Below are 23,847 nucleotides of genomic sequence, written 5' to 3'. Positions count from 1 at the left end.
TCCCATCCAAGAACCCCAGTCCCCTCCCCACCCGTCCCCTTTAACCATCCAAGAACCCCCTCCCCACACCCTTCTCCCATCCGTGAACCCCAGTCCCCTCCCCACCCGTCCTCTTCTCACATCCGAGAACTCCCTCCTTAGTCCCCTTCTCCCATCCAAGAACCCCAGTCCCCTCCTCACCCGTCCCCTTTAACCATCCAAGAACCCCCTCCCCACCCCCTTCTCCCATCCGTGAACCCCCTCCCCACCTCGGTCCCCTTCTCCCATCCAAGAACCCCAGTCCCCTCCCCACCCGTCCCCTTTAACCATCCAAGAATCCCCTCCCCACCCCCTTCTCCCATCCGTGAACCCCCTCCCCACCTCAGCTTTAGAAATGTTAAGTAGTAGTCTCCTTCCCATTTGAGAACCCCCACCCCACACACCCTTCTCCCATCTGAGTCCCCCCCCCCAACCTACCTACTAGCTTTGTTCTCCGGTCCCCACCACCCTCACTGGCTTTAAAAAAAGAATTTGGAAGCGCCAGAGGGACAGGCAGCTCCTCGTGTCTGCCCTCCCTGCTACTAAAAATGTCTTCGACGTCGTCATTGGGCCTTCTCACATTGAGTCCCGCCCACCCTCGCGGTAATTGGAAGTTACCTCAGAGAAGGGCGGGACTCAATGTGAGAAGGCCCAATGACGATGTCGAAGACATTTTTAGTAGCAGGGAGGGCAGACACGAGGCGCTGTCTGTCCCTCTGGCGCTTCCACAGTCTTTTTTTAAAGGTAGGACAGGGTGGGAGCAGCGGGTGCAGGGCACCACCCACCCGCTGACAGCCGGGGCGGACCGCCCCCACCACTCCGCCGTCGCGCGCCATCCGAGGGAGGGAGGGAGGGAGGACTGGAACTCGGGCGGTCCGACCTTAGGCGCGCCGTGCGGGGCCCCCCTGAGCGCGGGGCCCTATGCGGCCGCCTCGCCTTAAGACCGGCCCTGCATCTGGGAACAAAAGTATCTTTAGATCCAGAAATGGTTTTCCTTATGGTTAAGAAACATTTTGAACAACCATTGCTTGTCTGGCAATAAAGCCACCGTGGCTACTAATGTTGCGGCAGTGGCTTGTTCAGTATCTGATGTCTCCAAGAGATTTGTAATGTCCAAAGATGTTTGATGTTGCAATACTGATTCTTGTGCTTTTTGGGGTACATAATAAACCTGAGATGACGGTGGTAAATTTTCTTCAGGGATCTCCAAAAGTTCTTTGAAATATCTTTTCAGCATCTTCAATGGACTTATCACTTTAACTCTAGGAAAGTTTATAAATCTCAAGCTATATCTTCTCATGTAATTGTCATAGATTTCCATTTTATTTCTCAAGTTAGAGATATCCTTCATCATAACTGTTCGAACATTTCCCATATTCAAAAATTTTCTTTTATCGTATCAATCTTTTCAGAACAAAGTTTTATTTCAGTTTCATTTTTATCAAGAGTTTTTTCAATCTTACTAACTTTTTGAGATAATAAATTAGTTTGCTGTATTTGATATTGAACCATTTGAGCTACCAGGTCCCACAAAGAATCCTGAGTTACCTCTGGTGGTTTCTGCAATATCAAGGAAATATTCAAGTGTTCTGTTTTCATTTCTTTACCTGTGGTTTCTTGACCCACGCCTTCTATCAACGGGCTGCTTTCTTCTGGGGATAAAAAACTGTTCTCCCTGGGCTTCTCTCGAGATCACTCCAGATACACCTCCCGGCGCCTGAGCACTCGCTCCCTCAGTGGGAGAGCTCACCCGCATGGGCTGTGGGGGAGGAATTCTTATGTCGGGCTCAACGTTGTATCCAGTGCTGGAGATGCCGAGAAGTCTTCCATTGTACCAGCGTCTCCTAAGGATCCGCTCCCGACCACTCTACCCTGCTCTGGGGTCCTCGTAATCGGTCCATAAGGCCTATAGGTAAGGAGGCAGGTGTTGGAAAAGCCCGAACCGCTGCCTTGCCTCTTCTTTTTGGCATTTTGCTCAAAAGGTAACAAGGATCCGCAGCACTCCTAGGTGCATGCAGCCATCTTGGATTCTCTCCCTGTGTTTTCCTCTTATCTCCTTTTTAAATGCCGATGCCAGCAGCCTGTTCCCACCGTGGTTAAGGTTTATATAGTATATTGTATGATTTATTTAGTGTTTCTTTCTTAGATGGTAATGAAATGTATTTAAAACTCTGTAAGAGCACTCCTTGCTTGTTACCCTAATTACAATAACTGACTATAAATGAAGAGTGTTGAGGCGGGTGTTGGGGAGGGTGGAACAGGTTCAAACGCATGGGCCTGTAGAAAGGCAGAGAGTTGAGCTGCAACTACCTGCTTGTGCTGAGAGCTGAAGTAATGAGCTTTTGGTGGGCAATTTGGAGGTTTTCAATTTAGTATATAGTAACATAGTAGATGACGGCAGAAAAAGACCTGTACGGTCCATCCAGTCTGCCCAACAAGACAACTCATATGTGCTAATTTTTTTGTATACCTTACTTTGATTTGTACCTGTGCTTTTCAGGGCACAGACCGTATACGTCTGCCCAGCACTATCCCTGCCTCCCAAACACCAGCCCCGCTTCCCAACCACCGGCTCTGGCACAGACCATATACGTCTGCCCAGCACTATCCCCGCCTCCCAACCACCAGCCCCGCCTCCATAGGCGGTCGGTGACCCAACTGTTTGGGGAGGCTAAAGGGGGCGGGGTTAGGGGTGGAGCCAGGGGCAGAGCTTATAGCCACAATTAACACAGAAAAAAAATAAGTAAAAATAAAATAGTCACAATAACTTTTATTAAATTTAGATATTAGATATGTATCATATGTCAAAGAATAAAGTGGTTGCTCAAAGCATATACTAACCACAATCGCTCAACTGCAAAACACTATGCACAAATTTGTGCAAAAACACACTCAGAACCTTACTGTACCATAACACTAGGCAGACCCTAATACACCAATATACCACCCATATAGAAAATGCAGACCGTCAACAATATGAAACAAGGGATCATAATATCACAATTCTCATGTAGAGCCACAAAACACCCTTTTAGGGTGGATAGTGTTCACAATGAGCTCCTTTTATTAACAACTATGTGTAGATCCTTCAAGAGGTAGTGTGTCATGATTTAGGCTCTAAAACCCTTTCCGATGTTTTGGAGCCACCTCAGTAATGCCAATACACAATCTCTCCACTGCAAAACACTATACACAAACTTGTGCAAAAACACACTCATAACCTTAGCAAACCATAACAGCACTAATTCCAAGGACAGGATGAGCTACAACCTTATGCGTGGAAAAGCAGCACTGTAATTAAACCGGGCTCTAAAACACCAGTACACAAAAAAAAGGGCTGTAAATACTACACACTAGTAGAATACTGCACCTTGATTACACATGAAAAACACATGACACAACAGATATGAAGGCAAAACTGGAAAGTTACCTCAAGAAGTCAGACTCAGCATGCAGCAATACTAGAAAAATTGAAACTTACATGCAAAATATCACAGATGCACATTTCCAAAAGCTGACATATTCCAGTTAATAAATTCTGAATAAAATACTTTTTTCTACCTTTGTTGTCTGATCATTTAGTTTTTCTATTCTTTGGTCCCAGTGTCTTCTTTCCATTTGATATTTTTTCTCTCAACATGTTCACCATCCTCCTGTCTACCATCTGTAGCCCTGTCCCTATCCTTTCTCCAGTTTCAGCATCTGCCCTCAAAGTGTTCCAATCCAGCCCTTAAATTCAGCAATTTCCCCTCCATCCAAATCCAGCATGTCTCCCCTCCATCCATGTGCATGAACTTCCTCTGTCTTGTCTCCCCTCCATCCATGTGCATGAACTTCCTCTGTCTTTCCTCCCCTCCATCCATGTCCAGCATTTCTCCTCTCTCCCTTCCACTCCATCCGTGTGCATCTCCTTCCTTTGTCTTTCCTTCCCTCCATCCTTGTCCAGCATTTCTCCTCTCTTCCCTCCCCTCCATCCATCCATGTCTCTCTTCTACCCTTCCATCCAGTGTCATCCCTCTTTCTCTCTCCATCCTTCTACCCATTACCCTCTCCCAATCCTTCCGTCTATTGTCTCCCTCTCCTTCCATCCACTGTCTCCCTCTATCTCCCCTTCCTTCTAAACAGTTCTCTCTCTCGACCCTTTTCCATTCAGCATGTCCTCTCTATCCCCACCCTTCCAGTGTCTTTCCTCTTTCCCTCCCTACCCTTACGTCCAGTGTCTTCCCTCTTTCTGCCCCCTCCTTCCAGCATTTTCCCTCTTTCTCCCTCCTTTCATTCAGCATTTCTCCGTCTGACAGCTAGGGTCTCCCCCAGTTTCTCCCCAGCAGCTTCTCTCTCTCCCCATCTTTCCACTAATCTCTCTCTCTCTCTCCTCTTCCATCCAGCAGCTTCTCTCTGGCTCTCCCATGCTCTCTTCCATGTCCCCTCTTTCTCTCCCCATCTCTCTCTGGCTCTCCCCTGCTCTCTTCCATGTCCCCTCTTTCACTCCCCATCTCTCTCTGGCTCTCCCCTGCTCTCTTCCATGTCCCCTCTTTCGCTCCCCATCTCTTTCTGGCTGTCCCCTGCTCTCTTCCATGTCCCCTCTTTCGCTCCCCATCTCTCTCTGGCTCTCCCATGCTCTCTTCCATGTCCCCTTTTCTCTCCCCATCTCTCTCTGGCTCTCCCCTGCTCTCTTCCATGTCCCCTCTTTCGCTCCCCATCTCTCTCTGGCTCTCCCATGCTCTCGTCCATGTCCCCTCTTTCTCTCCCCATCTCTCTCTGACTCTCTCCTGCCCTTTTGCATGTCCCTGGCTCTCCCCTGCACTTTTCCACTTTCTCTCTCTCTCCTCCAGCGTCCTCATGCATCCCACCTTTCTCTTCCCTCCCCTTCTTGCTCCCATCACTCTCACTCCTTTCTCCACCCCCCTTTTCCTATTCCCTGCCATTGCTTTCCTTCCTCCCTCTTCCTCTTAGATGTGGCACCTCACATCCTCCTCTCTCCACCCCCTTTCCCTTTGGTCTGGCAGCTGGCTGGCATGATGCATCGCTCCCCCCCCCCCCCCCGGACTAGTTCGGTATCGCTCTCCCCCTCTGCTCCTGTCATGTCTTTGAACCAGGGGCGTATCTGGAATCCGGCGGTAGGGGGGGCCAGAGCCAGAGAGGGGGGGGGCACATTTTTGCCTCCCCCCCCACCGCCGCCGCCGCCTCTCTCCACCCCCTCCCCGCCGTCAACCCTCCCCCGCTGCTTACTTTTGCTGGCGGGGGGCCCCAACCCCCGCCAGCCGAGGTCCGACCCGCAATCTCCATATTTCGTCTTCCTCCGTGGCCATGTGCTTCAAGGAAGTAACGCTGCAGTGCTGATTCGTTGAATCCAGTTCGGCGTCTGACGTGCTGCGGGGGAGGGTTGACGGCGGGGAGGGGGGCCAGGGCGAAATCTGCGGGGCCCAGGCCCCTGTGGCCCCACGCAGATATGCCCCTGCTTTGAACATCGAGGATTCCTTCCGGTAGCAGCAGAATCGGCAATGATGTAAGCGCTGCTTTCAGCCTGTCCCAGAAGCCTTCTCTGGACAGCGTCCCTCCTTCACGGGAAACTGTACAGAGAGTGCTTCCGGGGCAGGCTGAAAGCAGCGCTTACATCATTGCTGATTCTGCTGCTACCGGAAGGAATCCTCGACGTTCAAAGACAACGTGACAGGACAGGAGCGGAGGGGGAGAGCGATACTGCAGTAGTCGGGGGGGGGGGGGGGGGGGGTGGCGGTAATGATCGCACGGTCCACGGGAGGGAGGGAGATGTTCAAGGCAGCGGGAGCTGCACCCAGGGCGGTCCAGTCCGCCCCGCCCCTGCTGCACTTCTGGCTGGGGAGGCTTAGCCTCCCCAAGCCTCTTATACTGGGTGCCTATGCCCGCCTCCCACCACCGGCTCTGGCACAGACCGTATGCCCAGCACTATCCCTGCCTCCCACCACCGGCTCTGGCATATAGCCGAGACAGACTATTTGAGAACCCACCAGATGGAGATAATAAGGGCCCACCTTTTGTGGAAAAACTTCAGCCTCCCCTCGACTGGCAAATCATCTGGCATGGACACTGGGACAGCAACTACGTTATGCTGGAGCCAGTCAAAAGCTTAGACTGGGGAGCAGAAGGGGCCTTAGGCGCATGCTACTGATGAGAACTAATGCGCTGGGGTTCATCCTGGGCAGGCTGGCAAGAAGAAGTAGAATACCTACGTAGATCTCTGTGAGTAGTAGGCACTATCCTTCAACTTGCCAAAAGACCTCCTAGCTGAGGAGGCTGATGAAGTGGGAGAGAGAACATATGGTATGTGTGCTTTTTGATTTAGTCAGCGACTTCCTCAACCTTCTCTCCAAAAAGGTATCCCCTGGCATGAGGCATCTGCCAACCTCTGCTGAACCGATTGTTCCAAGTCAGAAACATGCAGACATAAGAGTCTGCACATTGCTATACTTTGAGCAGAGATCCTGGAAACCACGTCAAAGGTGCCCCTGGCCAAGAACGTTCAACACGCCTTCTGCTCCCTTGGGAGAGAGTCCGCCAAGTCCATCAGCTTGTGCACAGAGTCCCGCAAGTATATGCTCTTAAAACGCTGGTAAGACTGTATACAGGATACGAGCATTGAGGCCTGGAACATCTTCCTCACAAAAGAGTCCAAGATCCTAGCTTCTCTGCCTAGGGGTGCCAAGGCTTAATCTCTAGAACTCCTGGCTATCTTGAGAGCGGATTCCACAACCATGGAATTCTGAGGCAACTGAGGTCTATCAAGCCCAGGTGTGCTGTGGATCTGATACTGGGTGTCTGTCTTCTGACAGAGGGGGCTCCCAGTTCCTATCGAGGACTTCCTTGAGTACCTCATGGAGAGTGACAGTCACAGCCTCCCTAGGAAGAGATGTGTAGTCCTCAAGCCTCTTAGCCTTGGGTTTATCTTCCACTTCCAAACGAAATGGAAGATCATCAGCCATTTTCTTCACAAAAGAGGGAATAACTGAGACTTCTCCTTTCAAGGAGAGGGGAGGGTTCAAAGACGATACCATAGGACTCATCTGAGGAAAAGTACCTTGGATCCTCCTCTGACTCTCATGAACGTTCCTCATCGGTATCAATCAGAAACTCCTCATGGGAGGGCTGAGACCAAACGTGCCTCGGCACTGAGGAGTCAGCTCCTGTCTTGACTCCGGCAAAGCTTCCTCCACCGACGTTAACTTGGGTGGCAGTCAACACCAGGGCCGTACGCAGCACCAATGTCAAAGGACGCATCACAGGCAGAGCCAAGTGGGGCTGCAATGGGCTGTATGGTGGAGGCAAGCAGCCCCAAAACCCAGAATGCCATCCAGAAGCTCAGGCCAGGATATGGGCTGACTCCGGGAAAGGCTGGCAGAACTGATGAGGCCGAGATGGGTCTTGGCTGCCTGAAGACAGCTGCATTGGAACCTGCTGGATAGAGGGGGAACAATCCTCCCAGCACCAACACTTCTCGGGTGCCGAATCCCTCGACGCCCCAGAATGCCCAGCACCATGCTTCTTGGCCTTCGCCTGAAGCTCAGCGTCGAGACTCTAACTGGTGTGGTGGAAAATGGGAGCCCTCCGAAACCCACTATAATCCTTCTGTACCTACCTGCAGGCATTAAGGCTACTGTGTACAGTATGTTTTTGGTGGGTTTTGGAGGGCTCACCATACAATATAAGGAGGTAATCATGAGATGTGTACCTGGAATCTTTTATGTGAAATCCACTGCAGTGTCCTCTGCTGGGATGTCTGTATGGCCAGTCTAGAATGCTGCCCCCCCCCCCCCCCTCCATACATCCCAATGGTTTGTTTTTGCACTTTTTCCCCTTGGATGTTCCCCCCCCCCGAAAATGGTCCTAAAAGATAGACGCACTGAGCAAATGCCCATTTTCAAAACAAAAAGGTGGATGTTTTTCTGCTACTGGATTTTCGGATGTTTTTTTTGCAAAATGTCCAAAATCGGATTTAGACATCATATCAAAAATGCCCCTCTCTGTCTAAATAGTGTCTAAATGGGCAACTACTTGCTCTCTTAAATCAGGTGCTTTGTTATAAAATTACCCTCTAACACTCCTGGCTAATCTCAACTTTGTGATATCTCCACTACTCAGTACAAGGCTGATTGTTGGTCTTCTATGTAAAAGTACATCTGGTCATCATGGGAGAGTGGGGAGGCACTGCAGGTGATTCTATACTAGTTGCTCAGGTCTGTAGGGACGCATGCAACAAAACATATCTTAATTTTCCTGTGTCAACTGTTAAAATAAGCTTATGGTCATTATTCAGAGGGGGGGGGGGGGGGGGGAAACAAACCAACCAACCAACCAACCACAAAGAACTCCAAAGTACTCTATTCCCTCGAATGATCAAAAAGTGAAAAAACAAAACCCCAAAACTCTAAAAACTGAGGTATTAAAGGAAAGAAATAGCCTTTTTTATGAAAACTTTCTAGTATGTGCCTTAGAAGGTTTCTTAGTAGAGACAGGTGTGCTGCTGGGAGCAAGAACTTACAGCTTTAGCACTTACCTTTTAAACCAAGTCTCAGCCTCTTTGTTCTGACCCAAAGAGCGATACAATCTCCCAAGATTAACCATGGCCACATCATGATTTGGATGGAGATTAATGGCTTTTAGGTAATGGGCTGTGGCTTTCTCAGGAACTCCTGCATCATGGAAAAACAGATACTTAGAGATCACAAATTTAACACCATCTTCCACACAGAATTAAATCTTTTTTTCTCTTTGTTTAGAAATCTTATTCTCAAGCTCGTGGATGGTAATTTGATAGCAGGTATGTATGAAGGCCAAATAAGTGCCTAATTCCAGTCTCTTTTATAAAGACACATGGAGGGGCATTTTCAAAAGGCCATCCAAGTCAGAACATCCCAAACAGACATCCATCTCACATGTATTTTTGAACAGGATCTGCCTGTTCAAAAATATGAAAGATGGACATCCATGCACTAGAAATGTCCAGCATGAACATCCATTTTACAAACTGAAATGCTCACATTTTGACATGAGGAAAACAAGGGACATTCTTAGAAAATGGCCACACAGATGTTCATGCATAGCAGAGGGTCAGCCTAGTGGATAGTGCAGTAGATTGTAAACCAATGGACCCAGGTTCAAATCCCACTTTAACTGTTTTTGTCATTGTGAGCCTGCCAGGAACAGAAAAATACCCATTGTCATAGGAGCCAGCTCTGTGGGTGCTTGGGCACCCCCAGTGTTGAGCAAGGTCCACTGACTGTGTCCAGGGAGAGGTAATTTCCATTGGGTTAAGCACCCCTAATAATTCTGAAAAGTTGGCTCCTATGCCCATTGTACCTAAATGTATACCACTTCAATAGCCTTCAGGCTTGCAGGTGTCATATATTTAGGTACAGCAGGTATTTTTCAGTTTCTGGAGGGCTCTCAATTGAAAAAAAAAAAGTTGAAGTGGGATTTGATCCTGTGTCCCTTGATTTACAGTCCACTGCACTAACAATTAGACTACTTCTCATACATGTTATCTACTCTGTTAAGAATGTCCATAATATCTGAAGCTGTCATACAGCCTGGTATCCCCTTCCGATTTCACTTTCGGGAAGAGGGAAAGGCACAGCAGCTACTGAGGGATTAAGGAGGTATCATGCCTTAATTCCTCCACTGCACAGCTGTTCAATCAGAGCACCTTTCGTAAACCTGGATGTTTTGTTTGCAGGAGCATAGAAAGGAATTTTATTCAAGTCATATAGGAATGGATGTGACCAAAACCAAACATTTATTTAGGATAGTTAGGTCCCTAACTAATGTCAAGGTCCATATATCATCTTCTTTTGAAAATACACCAGATGCCTTCCGGTTAGCTAATCATTTTCAAAATAAAATAGAGTCTATTATGGCACTTTTTCCCCTACAGAGTATTTCTATGTCTGATGCGGTTAAAAATACAACAGGATCAACTTCAGTGAATAGGGTTTGGACAGAATTTGCTCCCATAGTATGGAAAGATGTATATATTCTGTATAAAAAACTCTACCTCTTACTGTGCTAGTGATCCTTGTCTATTTTCCATTATGAAAGTAGCCCTTATGAGTTTTAAAACAGCACTCATGATTTGGTTACAATCTTGGGCTATGAATTGGAAAGTGAGAGATTTTGTTCTTATATATATGCCGATGACATAACAGTTCGTCCTATAAAAGAGTCTTTGGTGGAATCTATTTCTCGAGTTCACTTATTGAATCCTGGATGTCTAGACATTTGTTGAAACTCAACAAGTATAAAAACAAAATTTCTGTTAGTAAATGAACAATCTGCTCATTTGAGTTCCAATATGATTAGAGTGAATAATATATACTACCATTTTAGGAATTCCATTTGATAAGGAAATGCAGAACTAGAATTTTTGCTTTTCCAACTCCTAACAGAAAGAGATATACAATTTACTTTGGAATATCTAACTACAACTTGCTTTGGATTATCTAATTTTCCAAACATTAGTTAAAACTTTTCTATTTCACAAAATGCTTTCAGATTAAAAACATGTTTATGGGTTACATCAGCGAGATGGCAGGGTAACCGGGAGCTCCATGCAAGCCCTGAAATATTAGCTATTAAACAAGCATTAACTCTCACAAATTTACAAGAAAACTCTTGGGATCTTCTTACAATCATCTTACTCATCAGCTAAAATGTCAAGGTGCAAAGTAGGTGAAATTAAAACCTATTTTCCAGCTATGGACCGCGCCAAATCGAGTAACATATGTGGTGTGAAGGAACCAGAGAATTTTAGTGGAGTCCCAGATGACTGACATGGTAGCTCCACTGACTTGTTTGAGGGAGACTCGGTAGCGGTGGCGGGGCCGTAGGTGTTCATCTTTTAGCCTTTTCCCCTTTTCTCTTTCAAACTGTATTGTATTGCATTTACTTCAGAAGGTTATTACATAGACCTTTGTGGTGGGTGGGGGGAAGGAGGATGGGTAAAGGGGGGGGGGGGCTATGAATATGAAGGATGAAGGCAAAATTTTATTTTATCATGTCAATTTGTATCCTTTATACTTAGTGCAATCTTTGTGTTGGTTGTGATTTTCTCAGTTTAGTCATCCATGACAACTGATATACAGTACACTGTTGGGGAGGGTTAAGAGACTGGTTAAGGAACAGGCTGGGAGTTGGAATTGTTTAAAAAATTAAGACATGAGGCACTATCCTGATTATTTTAGAACAAGATCGCCGGCCATCTTCCGACACAAATCCCATCTCCCGAACCCGGCCAAATCGGTATAATGGAAAGTCAATTTTGGCCGGCTCCAACTGCTTTCCGTCGCAGAGCCGGCCAAAGTTAAAGGGGGCATTTCGGAAGGGTATGGAAGGCGGGATGGGGGTGTGGTTATGAGATGGCCGGCTTCGGCCGATAATGGAACAAAGATAGCCGGGTCTGACGAGCATTTGGCCGGCTTCACTTGGTCCATTTATTTTTAGGACCAAGCCTCCAAAAAGTGCCCCAATTGACCAGATGACCACCGGAGGGAATCAGGGATCACCTCCCCTTACTCCCCCAGTGGTCACCAACCCCCTCCCACCCAACAAAACAAAACAAAACATTTTTTTGCCAGCCTCTATGCCAGCCTCAAATGTCATACCCAGCTCCATGACAGCAGTATGCAGATCCCTGGAGCAGTTTTTTGTGGGTGCAGTGCACTTCAGGCAGGTGGACCCAGGCCCATTCCCCCCCCCCCCCACCTGTTACACGTGATGGTAAATGGGAGCAGGGCCGGTCAAACCCGGTAAGCAGGGTAAGCACTGCAGGAGGGTGTCTGCCTTCAAGGGCGTCACTTTGCAAGCAATCAAGCTCTTCTGAGTATCTAATCTCTGCTGCTCATCTCAGTCTGGCTCCAAAGCTGTCAGCTCTCTGTCCCGTCCCCTCCCCCCTCCCAAGCAGAGAAATATCCTCTTTGTGTTTGTCAGAGGACGTCACTGCTCCAACTGAATCTGACTCTGAAATAACTTGTGGGAGCTAAGCTAACCTCTGTCCTCTGCCCAGAGAGGGCTCAGTCAGAGACAGCACAGCAGAGCCTGGACCCTTGTTTTGTCAGAGACTGCTGTTTAGTGCTGCACCTGACCCACACTTTTCCACCCCCACCCCCAACACAGCAACTCACAGGACAGGAGGGATAGATGCCTGCTTTCAATTCCTAACCATCACCTATCTCTCATTCCCACATCAGTAACTCCTGTTAGTCTGTCCAACTCAGATTGTAGAATATGTTAGTTTATGCTGATTAAATCTGTCCTAGCTAGATCCTAAGCTGTGCTCGATGGGAAGGCTATTGTGCTGCATGCAGAGTCTAACTTCTTAGGATTTCAGGTTAATTTTTGAAGAATTTGAAGAGGGGCTATCTCTATTCTACATGTGTGACTGCAAGGCCAAGTGTCTGAATAGGGATCTGTTTGTTAGATTCTGAAATTTTGATAACACATTGTTTTTCAGAGTTGGCAAGACTGTCTGTTCTCCTAATTCCTGGTCTGTGTGCTAAGTTATTTTTCTTCTATACTGTGTAATGTTTTCAATGATGCCATGGCTGGTAAAAGGGGTGTGTCTACTGTGGGGGTGGAGCCATAGTGATCCCGCCTCTGGATGGGTAGGGGCGCCGACTAATAGACTGCAGGAGGGCGCTAGAAACCCTAGGGCCGGACCTGAATGGGAGCCCACCAAACCCCACTGTACCCACATGTAGGTGCCCCCTTCACCCCTTAGGGCTATGGTAGTGGTGTAGAGTTGTGGAGAAGGGGTTTTGGGGGGATTTGGGGGGCTCAGCACCTGGGAGCTATGCACCTGGGAGCTATTTTTGAAGTCCACTGCAGTGCCCCCTAGGGTGCCCAGTTGGTGTCCTGGCATGAAAGGGGGACCAGTGCACTACGTGCTGGCTCCTCCCATGACCAAATACCTTGCATTTGGCCGGCTTTGAGATGGCCGGCATTAGTTTCCATTATCGCCGGAAACCAATGCCGGCCATCTCTAAAGCCAGCCCATATGCTGAGGTTTGGCCGGCTCCAACCATATTATCGAAACGAAAGATAGCCGGCTATCTTTTTTTGATAATACGTTACAGCGCCGGCCAAATAGATGGCCGGCCATCTATTTGGCCGGCGCCATTCGATTATGCCCCTCTATATTGTTTACTTGAATAATGAATTCTTTAATAAAAAAAGATTTAACTAAATACCTATGCAGCATAAATGCACAAGAGGCGAGTCACTTAAAAGGAAGCTCTGGAATGAGGGGGCATAGAATGAAGGTGAAAGGAGATAGACTCGGAAGTATCCTGAGGAAATATTTCTTCACAGAAAGGGTGGTGAATTCGTGGAATGGCATAAGTACTTAAGCACCGCCACACTAGGAAAGGATCAAGGGTCCACCAAGCCCAGCACACCGTCCCTGACAGCGGCCAATCCAGGCCCCAAGAACCCGGCAACCCCCCCCCCCCAAAAAAAAAAAAAAAAATGTAATAATGTTCAATGGCCCCCCAGTGTAAGTGGTGGAGAGCAAAACAGTATCTGAATTCAAGAGAGCTTGGGACAAGTACAAAGGATCTCTAAGGGGCAGTAGATGGCAGACTGGATAGGTCATATTGTCTTTATCTGCCTACATTTTTCTCTCTTTCTATGAGTAAACCATAATTCTGCTTGTGCTCTACCCAGTATCTACCTCTGACCATGCTTACATGTAGGTTGTGAAAAAGTATTGCTCTGTCTTGCCACCCTGTGCACTTTTACACACATAAGCCTTGGGATAATTTTATAAAAAGTCTTTAGATGTGAAAATTCCTTTATAAAATTACTCTCTAAATGGATGGAAGCACTGTTTCCTCTAAGCTGAGCAGGAGTCCTTCAACTTATTTGCTGCCAGTGGAGGGTGATATTTTCCATTGCTAGGGACAGGTTCCCTGAAGTCCTATAGAGCTTTCATTGAAAATCGCAAGCCTAAGAGAAGAGCCGAAGCCATTGTTCTCATCTCGATGTACACTCTTGCTCCAAGGAACAGATAAAGCCAACGACGTTCTCCCTGAGTCCAAACAGCTGTCTTCACCTTCAGCCATATTCCTGCATATTAGCCAAGGAGAAATTAATCAATTGGCAAACCACTTAAAGCAGCTCGATACGAGTTGAAGCTTTTCTGAAACACCAAGATACATCCCATGGGAACTCCCTCCTGTGTATATCATGAAGGCGCAGGTCTCTCTTGCAACTGTGTACAGCCTGCTGATCTGCAATACCAGAACCAACGCTGATCTCTGATGATGCATCTGTCTCCTGAATTGTCAGCCCATCAGAAGCAAAGTTTTTAAAATGACACAGACTTGCCAGCTTTCTTGCTGTCTATATTTACAATACCTTATGGACTTTTTCCTAGTTTTCTATTTTTTGTATTATCTTTCTCCTAGTCCCTTGTTCTGTTATTTCCCATAAGATTCCATGATACTAGTTTGCTGTTTTGTATTTCCTTATTTTGTATCCTGTGATCAGATTTGTTAATATGTTAATTACCTCCTATAATTATATGGCACTTGATTATCTTCTTGCATCCCAATGTGGACTTTGTAATGTTTTAAATAGTCCTAACTGTTGCACTCGTATTGTTATTTGTACACATATTGTAATGGACAACATTCATAATCTTGCCAAACTGCATGTTCATGCTTAGCAGAGGTTTTCATTCTTAGCCAACACTATCACTCTCTCCCACACTTTCTTGCTGAAGAACATACCATTGATTAGCCTCCTGGTTATACCCCTTGCTTATTTTCTTGTGTAATATTGATTATAGCAGGTCTTACGTTCTGTATTCTGTTTCCTGTGCCATGACTGCATGCTGCCAAATTATGGCTACTGCAGTTACAAAGGTAGTCCATACTCCAGCCCATCTTCCCTACTCTCATGTTCCCTTTCAGGGGTAGATACAGACTATAATTTGCTTTGGGGTCCATCACTTACTTCTCTGTCTAATGAGGCCTCTAAAGCCCGAAGAACCGAGTCATAGTGTGGGCCCTCTCGCTTAGTTTGAGGCTCCACAAGAGGGAAGTGTATATCATAAAGGCCATGAAAAGGTGCAAACCATACATATTTCTAGTTTTTATTATAAGCTAGAGCAGATCTAGAATTGCAAGACAGCATTTTTCTGGTAAATACCTTTCTAAGACTAGAAATTTGTGGTTTGACATTTTGGCCTGTGCTAACTTGTAATAAGTTGATGGTCAGCAACTAAGCCAGAGACTCCTATGCCTAAGGACACCTGCTGTATCCAGATAAACAATCAGAAGGAGAAGTGAGTGGGTGTGGGTAAAACTGTAAGGGTGGAGGGGGCTAGAATGATGACTGTACATGCCAGGGACAAAGGTCACCTCATATTAAATGAAAACTTATGCTTATATGCATGACAGGCCCTAACTGCCAATATAATAAGGGAATAAATGATAGCATTTTATACATGTTGGAACATGATACGTCACAACAGGAAACAGAATATTTTGGAAAGATGCATATTCATTAGGTAGGAAGGGTAATTATAATTAAGATAAGAAAGGAAGAAAAAACTATTTAACAGGAAACGGAACTGAGGATGGTGAGCCTCAATGTGCCTACACTAGCAAGTGGACATATTGACAGCTCTCAGAGAAAACTCTTGTTTTTATTTGCTACATATTATACTGTATTGGGAGTTTATTTGTTACTATTTCAATAATTACTGATTGGCTTCTTTGACAATTTGAATAAACATTTATTATGCCTAATAAAATTAAAAAAAAAAAGAAAAAGAAAATATGATATTGAAATAGCACCGCCCACTGGCGGGACTTTAGGTGGAGGACTTCTGCTCAGCTTTGAGTAGTGGTTCCTAAATTTTTTTGGTTCACGGCTGTAATGGAAGTGAATTTTAAAGATTGTTTTTCAACCCAGTCTGGACCGACCAGTGCACTCGGGGCCTGTATTGTTGATTAGAAGTAATTCTGTTTAAAAATGGTTGTTTAACTTTGATTGTGTGAAAATAATTTGGTACGTGAAAGGGAGGATGGCACTTGTTTTTCCGGGCCCAGCTTGGCCACCTGGACTTTGGAAAGCATGTGACCACGTTCCCCCAGTCCTAAATAAAGAAGCATTCTGTAACTTTCCATAGCTCTGAATATGCGCTCAGAGCCTAATAAAAAGGGAGGGATTGTCACAGCAGAATGTGGTTCATCTGTGGGCAGACGTGTTGTGCAGAGGGTCTGTTCCTGGTCTGAAGCTCCTAGCTCTCGCTGCGAACCAGGCCCCCCCAGCTGATGATAAGAGCCTGAATGACGGAGACCAGTGATGTTGTATGTATAGTGTATGTATTGTTTCTTTCCTAGTCCAAGAACTCTTTGCATTGCTTAGATGTAGAGACCAGTAATGTAATGATTGTTTATGATTGTTTCTCATTATTGTGCGTATATAGCTAATCATTGTATATACCTTAATCACTGTAGAATTTAGCTCCTCTAATAAAGGTTTCATTTACTTGTTACAAATCCAAAAGAATCCACAGTAGTCATTGAGCAGTCTATGTTAGTGAGACAGGCTGTAAATCCATAGCATTACAACGGCACCCTTAGTGTCCGAGCAATTTTTTGCAGCACCTCCCCCCCACCCCAGCCACCAGACAGTACTGGCTTTCCACTCACCTGGGCAGGAGATAAGCTTAAATATTTAAATATCTGCCCCCCCAACCCGCTCACATAGATCTCCACACCCCCCCTCCACCACCACATAGGTCTCCCTTTCCCTGTAGCCCCTCCTTTCACTCCAGCACATCTCTTCATTTCCTGCAGCCCCCTCCTCCCAGAAAGTCCAGCACACATCTCCATTCCCTGCAGACCCCCTCCTCCCATAAAATCCAGCACATATCTCCATTCCCTGCAGAACCCACCCTTCCAAAAAGTCCAGCATGTCATTCCCTGCAGCCCCTCTCCTCCCATGTCCAGCACACTTCTCTATTCCCTGCAGACCCTCTCCTCCCAGAATGTCCAGCACATCATTCTCTGCAGCCCCCCTCCTCCCAGATAGTCCAACACATCTTTCCCTTCTCTGCAGCTCCTCTCCTCCCATAAGTCCAGCACACCTCTCCATTCCCTGCAGCCCCTCTCCTCCCAGATAGTCCAGCACATCTCTCCCTTCCCTGCAGTCCCCCCTCCTCCCATAGGGCACACCTCTGCCTTCCCCAAATCCAGCATCGCTCGCTACCTTCCTTCCTGCAGGTTCAGGATCATAGTAACATAGTAGATGACGGCAGAAAAAGACCTGCATGGTCCATCCAGTCTGCCCAACAAGATAAACTCATATGTGCTACTTTTTGTGTATACCCTACCTTGATTTGTACCTGTCCTCTTCAGGGCACAGACCGTATAAATCTGCCCAGCACTATCCCCGTCTCCCAACCACCAGCCCCGCCTCCCACCACCGGCTCTGGCACAGACCGTATAAGTCTGCCCAACACTATCCCCGCCTCCCAACCACCAGCCCCGCATCCCCCCACCGGCTCTGCCACCCAATCTCGGCTTAGCTCCTGGGGATCCATTCCTACTGAACAGGATTCCTTTATGCTTATCCCACGCATGTTTGAATTCCGTGAAAGCTTCTCTTGTACATCCTCCGTGAGGCATTCCCAAGGTAAGCTGGCTATATAGTAATGAAGCTGCACATAATGAAAATAGTCTCCGGCTTGCAGGAAAAACCTGCTTTGAAGTTCTTTGAAAGGTTTGATCCGTCCTTCCTCGGTCAAAACCTGTAAAATGTACACCAGGCCATTTTGTTGCCATCGCCAGAAAGCATAATGAAGTCGACCAGGTGGGAATTGGGGGTTACCGCAAATAGCCACGAAGGGTGTGACTTTGCTAGAAAAGTGATGATACCTGCAAATCCACTGCCATACCGCTTTAGCTGTAGGGAAGATGCATGAGCGTTTTAATACTTCTGGAATTTGCCCACCTCCACCATGCAGTAGGCTGCTAAAATGAATTCCCTGCAGTAAGAAGGTTTCCAGCTCCGTGTCCGTGAATTCCGAAGTTGACCTATACCAGTCTGAGATATGTCGCACTCCACTAGCCACTGTGAGGTGAAGAATACTTAGAAAGCCCATCCCTCCATATTCATGAGGTATCTGTAAAGTTGAAATTGTTATACGTGGCTTCCGTCCTCTCCAGAGGAATCGTTGGACCTGCTTGTTCAATAATTGTTCGTCTTCCCGGCTAAGATAGAGTGGCAAAGTCTGAAAGATGTACAGCCACTTCGGCACTATCATCATGTTATATATTGCAATGCGACCCATAAGTGACAGAGGGAGGTTTTCCCACATTCTCAGCTTTGAACTTGTTGCGGCCATCAGTGGGATCAATATTCTCTTTGTATAGCCTAGACATGTCTTGAGTTATGTATGTTCCTAAATATTTAAGCTTATCTCCCGCCCAGGTGAGTGGAAAGCCAGTGCTGTCTGGTTTATTTTTATCCAGGTGTATTTCCATAGCCAGGGACTTCCGGACGTTTAATGTAAACCCCGAGAGGCGCCCAAACTCCTGTGTCACCTCCAGCACCCGGGTCAAGGAGCTGTTTGGATGCGTTGTGACTACCATTAAGTCGTCCGCAAAGACTAGTGATTTAACTACCTTCCCCCCTACCTGTACCCCTGGAATTCCTCCCGTGCTCTTTAAAACTTGCAACAGGGGCTCCAGCGATAGTATGAAAAGTGCTGGGGAGAGCGGACAGCCCAGTCTGGTACCCCTTAGAATCTTGAAAGGGTCAGCTCTTACCCAGTTCACCAGTATGGTAACCATAGGTTCTGTATAAAGGGTCTGTACTGCTCTATAAAACCAGCCACTGAACCCCATATGACTCAAAACTGCAAATAGGTATTTCCACCCCACCTGGTCGAACGCTTTTTCAGCACCGAGTGAGTAAAGGTTAGTTGGGGTCTCTGTCAGCTGCCCTGTAGCCATAGCTAGCAAGAGCCGACGCACATTTTTTGCTGCTTGCCTTGACCTGATAAATCCTACTTGTTCCTCACCCACCAGTCTCGGCAAAATCTCCGCCAGCCGATTGGCTAGCACCTTTGCTAATATCTTTTGATCTACGTTTAAAAGGGATATGGGTCTGCAGGAACCTGCTTGATTCTCTGGACGTCCTGGCTTCAGAATCAGGGTAATCAGGGCTGATTTTGAATGTAATGGGAACCGCCCCCCCCCCCCCCCCAACAGCCTGGTCTAAATAATCACATAGAGAAGGGTAGAAGGAACTGGGTAGCATCTTATAAAATTCCCCTGAGTATCCGTCGGGTCCCGGAGCGGACCCCGACAGTAGGGATTTGATTACTGTCTGGATCTCTTTTATATCTAAGGGCGCTGTTAAAGCCTCTACCTCTTACTCTGTTAATTTTGGCAGGTCAGCCTTGTCCAGAAAATCCCGAACGGCCTCATCCTCCGGGACCTATGAGGATCCATAGAGGGAGGAGGAGAAGCTAGTCAGTATTTCCGCTATCTTCTCGCTTTTGTTATGTACGGTCCCATTTTCATCCTTTAACGTGATTATGGGTCTGTGGAGTCCCCAGGCTGCCACTAACCTCGCCAGCATTGCCCCCGGTCTATTTCCATACCTATGTAATTTGTATTTTTGCCATGCTAATGTTCTACTACTTCGCTCATGAAGCAAGGCATTTAGAGTTACCTGTATGGCTTTTACTTGTTCTTTTGCTTCAGGGGACGGGTATTTAATGAGCTGAGATTTAGCTTTCTTTAAACTCTGCTCCAGCCGCAATATCGCTATGGATTGTTTCTTCCTTTTCGCATGGGTAAAGGCAATAATCTCGCCCCGCAAGACCGCTTTAGCGGCCTCCCAGAAGACCCCGGGCTGATCCTTATGCTCGCTGTTATAAAGGGCATAATCCTCCCATTTTTGTTGTATAAAGCTCTGAAATTCTCTGTCTCGGTAAAGATACACTGGGAATCGCCAACCCCTTTGTTTTTTTTAATTTTATTTACTTTTTAAAACTTACATCTCAAGTGATAACACTTGTAAAGAAATACAGATAGGCATAAGTATTGCGGATAAATACTACCAAAACTTTTTTGTATATAATCTTCTTTAGACCTCAATAAAGAAGGGGGGCAGTTTAAACAATATTCCGGGAAAAAGAAAACCACATAAGACAATTTAAACATGTATATAGCTTAACACACCTATCCAGAGATCAACTTAAATCAGCCCAATATCAGATACTAAGTTACTGACAGTTTTTTAAATCTATAAATGCTTTCAAATATTCAGGATTGAAGAAGATGTATTTAAGCCCTAAATATTTTATCACACATTTACAAGGATAATTCAAATAAAAGGAGGCTCCTATTTCTAGGGCCTCCTTTCTAATAGCTAAAAATGCCCTTCTTCTTTCCTGTGTTTGTTTAGCAACATCGGAGTACATCCGTATTTTCGCCCCACAAAAAAGGGACTGTGTATGTCTAAAGAATAATCGTTTGACTGCTTTTAAATCTTGCTCAAATATAAAGGACACTATTAAAGTGTTTCTTTCAGAATCCTCATTTAATTCCGTTAAGTTTAAATTTTGTCCATTTTTTTTCCTTTGTGACTCTGTATCCATTCTTGGTTCACTTTTCTTCTTTTGTGGAATATAGTAAATTCGATTAATTGGAGGAATAAGTTCTGCGCCTTGGGGCCTCTATATCCATCCACACTATTGCGTGGTCCGATATCTCCTCCGGTCCTATTTCTGCTTTCGCTACCCAAGGCAATGCTGATTGGGCTACTAGAACGTAATCTATTCTTGAAAACGTCCCGTGAGCTCTAGAGAGGTGTGTGAAATCACGCTCTTCCGGGTGGAGGCTACGCCACGTGTCCACCAAGCAGAGGGAATGCTGGAAAGCTGAAAAAACATGTGCTCGCGGACCTCCTCTATGCGCTACTCTAGGGTTGGTGCAATCCCTAACTGGGTCTGCCACTAGATTAAAATTGCCTAGCACTAAAAGCTGCGAGGATGCATATGGGAGGCATAGCTGTATTAATTTCGGGTAAAACTTTGAATCGTATACATTTGGTCCATAGAGACATACATAAGTACATAAGTAATGCCATGCTGGGAAAAGACCAAGGGTCCATCGAGCCCAGCATCCTGTCCATGACAGCGGCCAATCCAGGCCAAGGGCACCTGGCAAGCTTCCCAAACGTACAAACATTCTATACATGTTATTCCTGGAATTGTGGATTTTTCCAAGTCCATTTAGTAGTGGTTTATGGACTTGTCCTTTAGGAAACCGTCCAACCCCTTTTTAAACTCTGCTAAGCTAACCGCCTTCACCACTTTCTCCGGCAACGAATTCCAGAGTTTAATTACACGTTGGGTGAAGAAACATTTTCTCCGATTTGTTTTAAATTTACTACACTGTAGTTTCATCGCTGTAGTTTGACCTAGAATCAAAAATTCCCTCTGCTGTAGCCACAAACGCACCAACACGTACCGGCCCTGCTTGTCAGCCTCTATTAACTCTGACTTAGCGGCCAGTCCCTTCCTAATTATCACAGCCACCCCACATTTTCGGTCCCAGGAGGATGCCCGCATGTACTTCTCCCACCCATTGGCGTTTTAATTTCATGTGCTCCGACATTGTTAATTTTGTCTCCTGGAGACACCCAATATCTACTTTGTGTCTCTGGAGGGCTGATAATATTTTCGCTCTTTTTATGGGGGTTGCAATCCCTCCCACATTCCAAGTGGCAAAACGTATAGTCTTAGTGGTCACTTTTTTCCATACTTGTTGATCTGTGCGTTACTACAGGTTTCCGATACCTCGGGTGCCCAGCCTCACCCTTGGTACTTGATGTTATGGTTCCTGCTGTACTCACTAGCTTCACAGAATGCACACTCCGTATTAACTGTCGAGTTATGTTCCTAGATATCAGATCCCACTCCTGCCTATCTCCCCCTTCTCTCTGCTTCCAAAACTTCCCATCCCTCCCCTCACCCTCACCCCCATCCCTGCCCTATCCCTTCCCAAACCCCTATCCCTAACCCCATTCCATTCCTTCCCAACATTATGACGGATAAGGAATACAAGAGATCAATTACATGTACCCCCTGCCCCCCCAACAGCTCTTATCATCCCGGGGAAACGCCCCTGTCTTGTGCTATACACGCTACTCCACCACCCTTACACTCTTCACATGTGTGCGCTGTCACTTCCTTCTCCTTCCCCCTCTGCAGTGCTTGCAACTTAAATTTTTGGGTTGTCCATGATTCATAAAGGCACTGCGGGGTCTTCCCTCTTCCGCATCCAGCCCTCTCTGATGCAACTTCCTGTTGCGAGGGCCAGATACGGCAGAGGGAAGTCCCTGCAGTGTCTGTGTGAATTGCGGATGGCCCGAAAATGTAAGCTGCAAGCGCTGTAGTGGCGGCAGGGGAAGGAGGAGGAAGCATCAGGTTCCGGACCTCTGGGAGGGGAGCATAGGGAGCAATGCCGGATTGTGGGCAGTGGGAGGGAGGTCAGAATTTGCTGTGGCACCCCTGAGAGTTCACTGCGGCGCACCAGGGTGCCGCGGCACACAGTTTGAGAACTGCTGACTTAGAGGGAACAGTGATGGACAGCAAGGGGGAAGTCACTAACTTGCAAGCTGCATTATTCAATTTGTATAATAAAGAGGTACTTTGCATCTCATTATTATGCCCTAGGTAAGAAACTGTTATATAATACATAGTACTGTTTAATACATTGTGCATTACAATACACTGTCCGGTGGAGCTGCCCCAGGAGCATGGGAGTTATGGAGGCGTGAGGACGCTCTTGGAGGGAACCGCCGAGGCTGCCGAGGGCTCAGTCGACAGCAGCCACAAGCTGAGAAGGGGCAACACGGCGGAGGCCCCGAGGGGCTCAGAGCAAAGCAGTAGCAGCAGCCTGAGGCTGCTGCCCCCCCTCTGGTGTCTACCTCCAACAAAGACACAGCTCCCAGGGTTGCAGGGTCTCTGTGCCCTGGTGTCACGGTTGTGCCCAGGTCCCGGGCTCGCAGTCACCTCAGTCCCCGGGGTTTAGACCTGGGGAATGCTGCGAGGTGATGGTTTACTGTTTCCCGTGTTCCAGAAGATATGCTGGTCCGGTCCGGTCCGGATCTTCCAGCTCTCCAGATTGTTTTGGGAGTTTTTTGGAACCAAGCAGCACCCATACCTGGTGAACTCCCTTGTGACCTGCCTTTATTAACCACCTGGTAAGGTTCTTAGTTGCCTTGCAACAGTGTTCTTCAGAGGCGTTCCTTTGGTGTGAAGTGTTGCAGTGCCTTTGTGCTGTTCGTGTTGGTGACTTTTACTCTGCTTGTTTTTTGGACTATTCTTCTGCCTGCCGCCTGCCCAGACCCAGATTGTTTATTGGACTATTCTTGTGCCTGCCGCCTGCCCAGACCCAGATTGTTTATTGGACTATTCTTCTGTCTACATCCTGCCCTGACCCGGCTTGTTTCTGGATTGTTTGTTTGGCTACGGTTTTTCCTGGAACCCAGCGTGTTTCTTGTGTTCCTGTTATTGTCAGCCTGCTGCTGTGTCCTGCCTAGTCCTGCCAGTCCTACCAGCTGCCTGAAGCCCAGAGCTCAACTCTTGGTGAAAGGTGGCCAAGTGTAGGTGAAGCCTTACTCCAGTCCACCGTGTTCCAGTTCCGGTCTGCCTTATCTGGTGTTGGGGTGATTCTCCTGCCGCTGCTGCTCCTCGGCAGTGGCCCAAGGGTTCACAAACCCAGGTTCCTGCTGTGTATACGTGACACCTGGGCAACGCGTCCGCAG

General features: G+C 46.9%; 1 protein-coding gene across 1 annotated transcript in view; it reads right to left on the bottom strand.

Annotated features, from left to right (window-relative positions):
• The window catches only part of TMTC1 (transmembrane O-mannosyltransferase targeting cadherins 1), a 1,359,696-nt gene that overhangs the window by 175,159 nt on the left and 1,160,690 nt on the right, over window positions 1-23,847 (bottom strand). The window contains 1 exon segment of the mRNA XM_030213674.1: window positions 8,549-8,684. Within this exon segment, the coding sequence (XP_030069534.1) occupies window positions 8,549-8,684 (136 nt within the window).

The sequence above is a fragment of the Microcaecilia unicolor genome, chromosome 9 (assembly GCF_901765095.1).
Source record: "Microcaecilia unicolor chromosome 9, aMicUni1.1, whole genome shotgun sequence".
NCBI classification, from domain to species: domain Eukaryota; kingdom Metazoa; phylum Chordata; class Amphibia; order Gymnophiona; family Siphonopidae; genus Microcaecilia; species Microcaecilia unicolor.
Note: the sequence above shows the minus strand (reverse complement) of the source record. Positions and strands in the feature narration are given on the sequence as shown.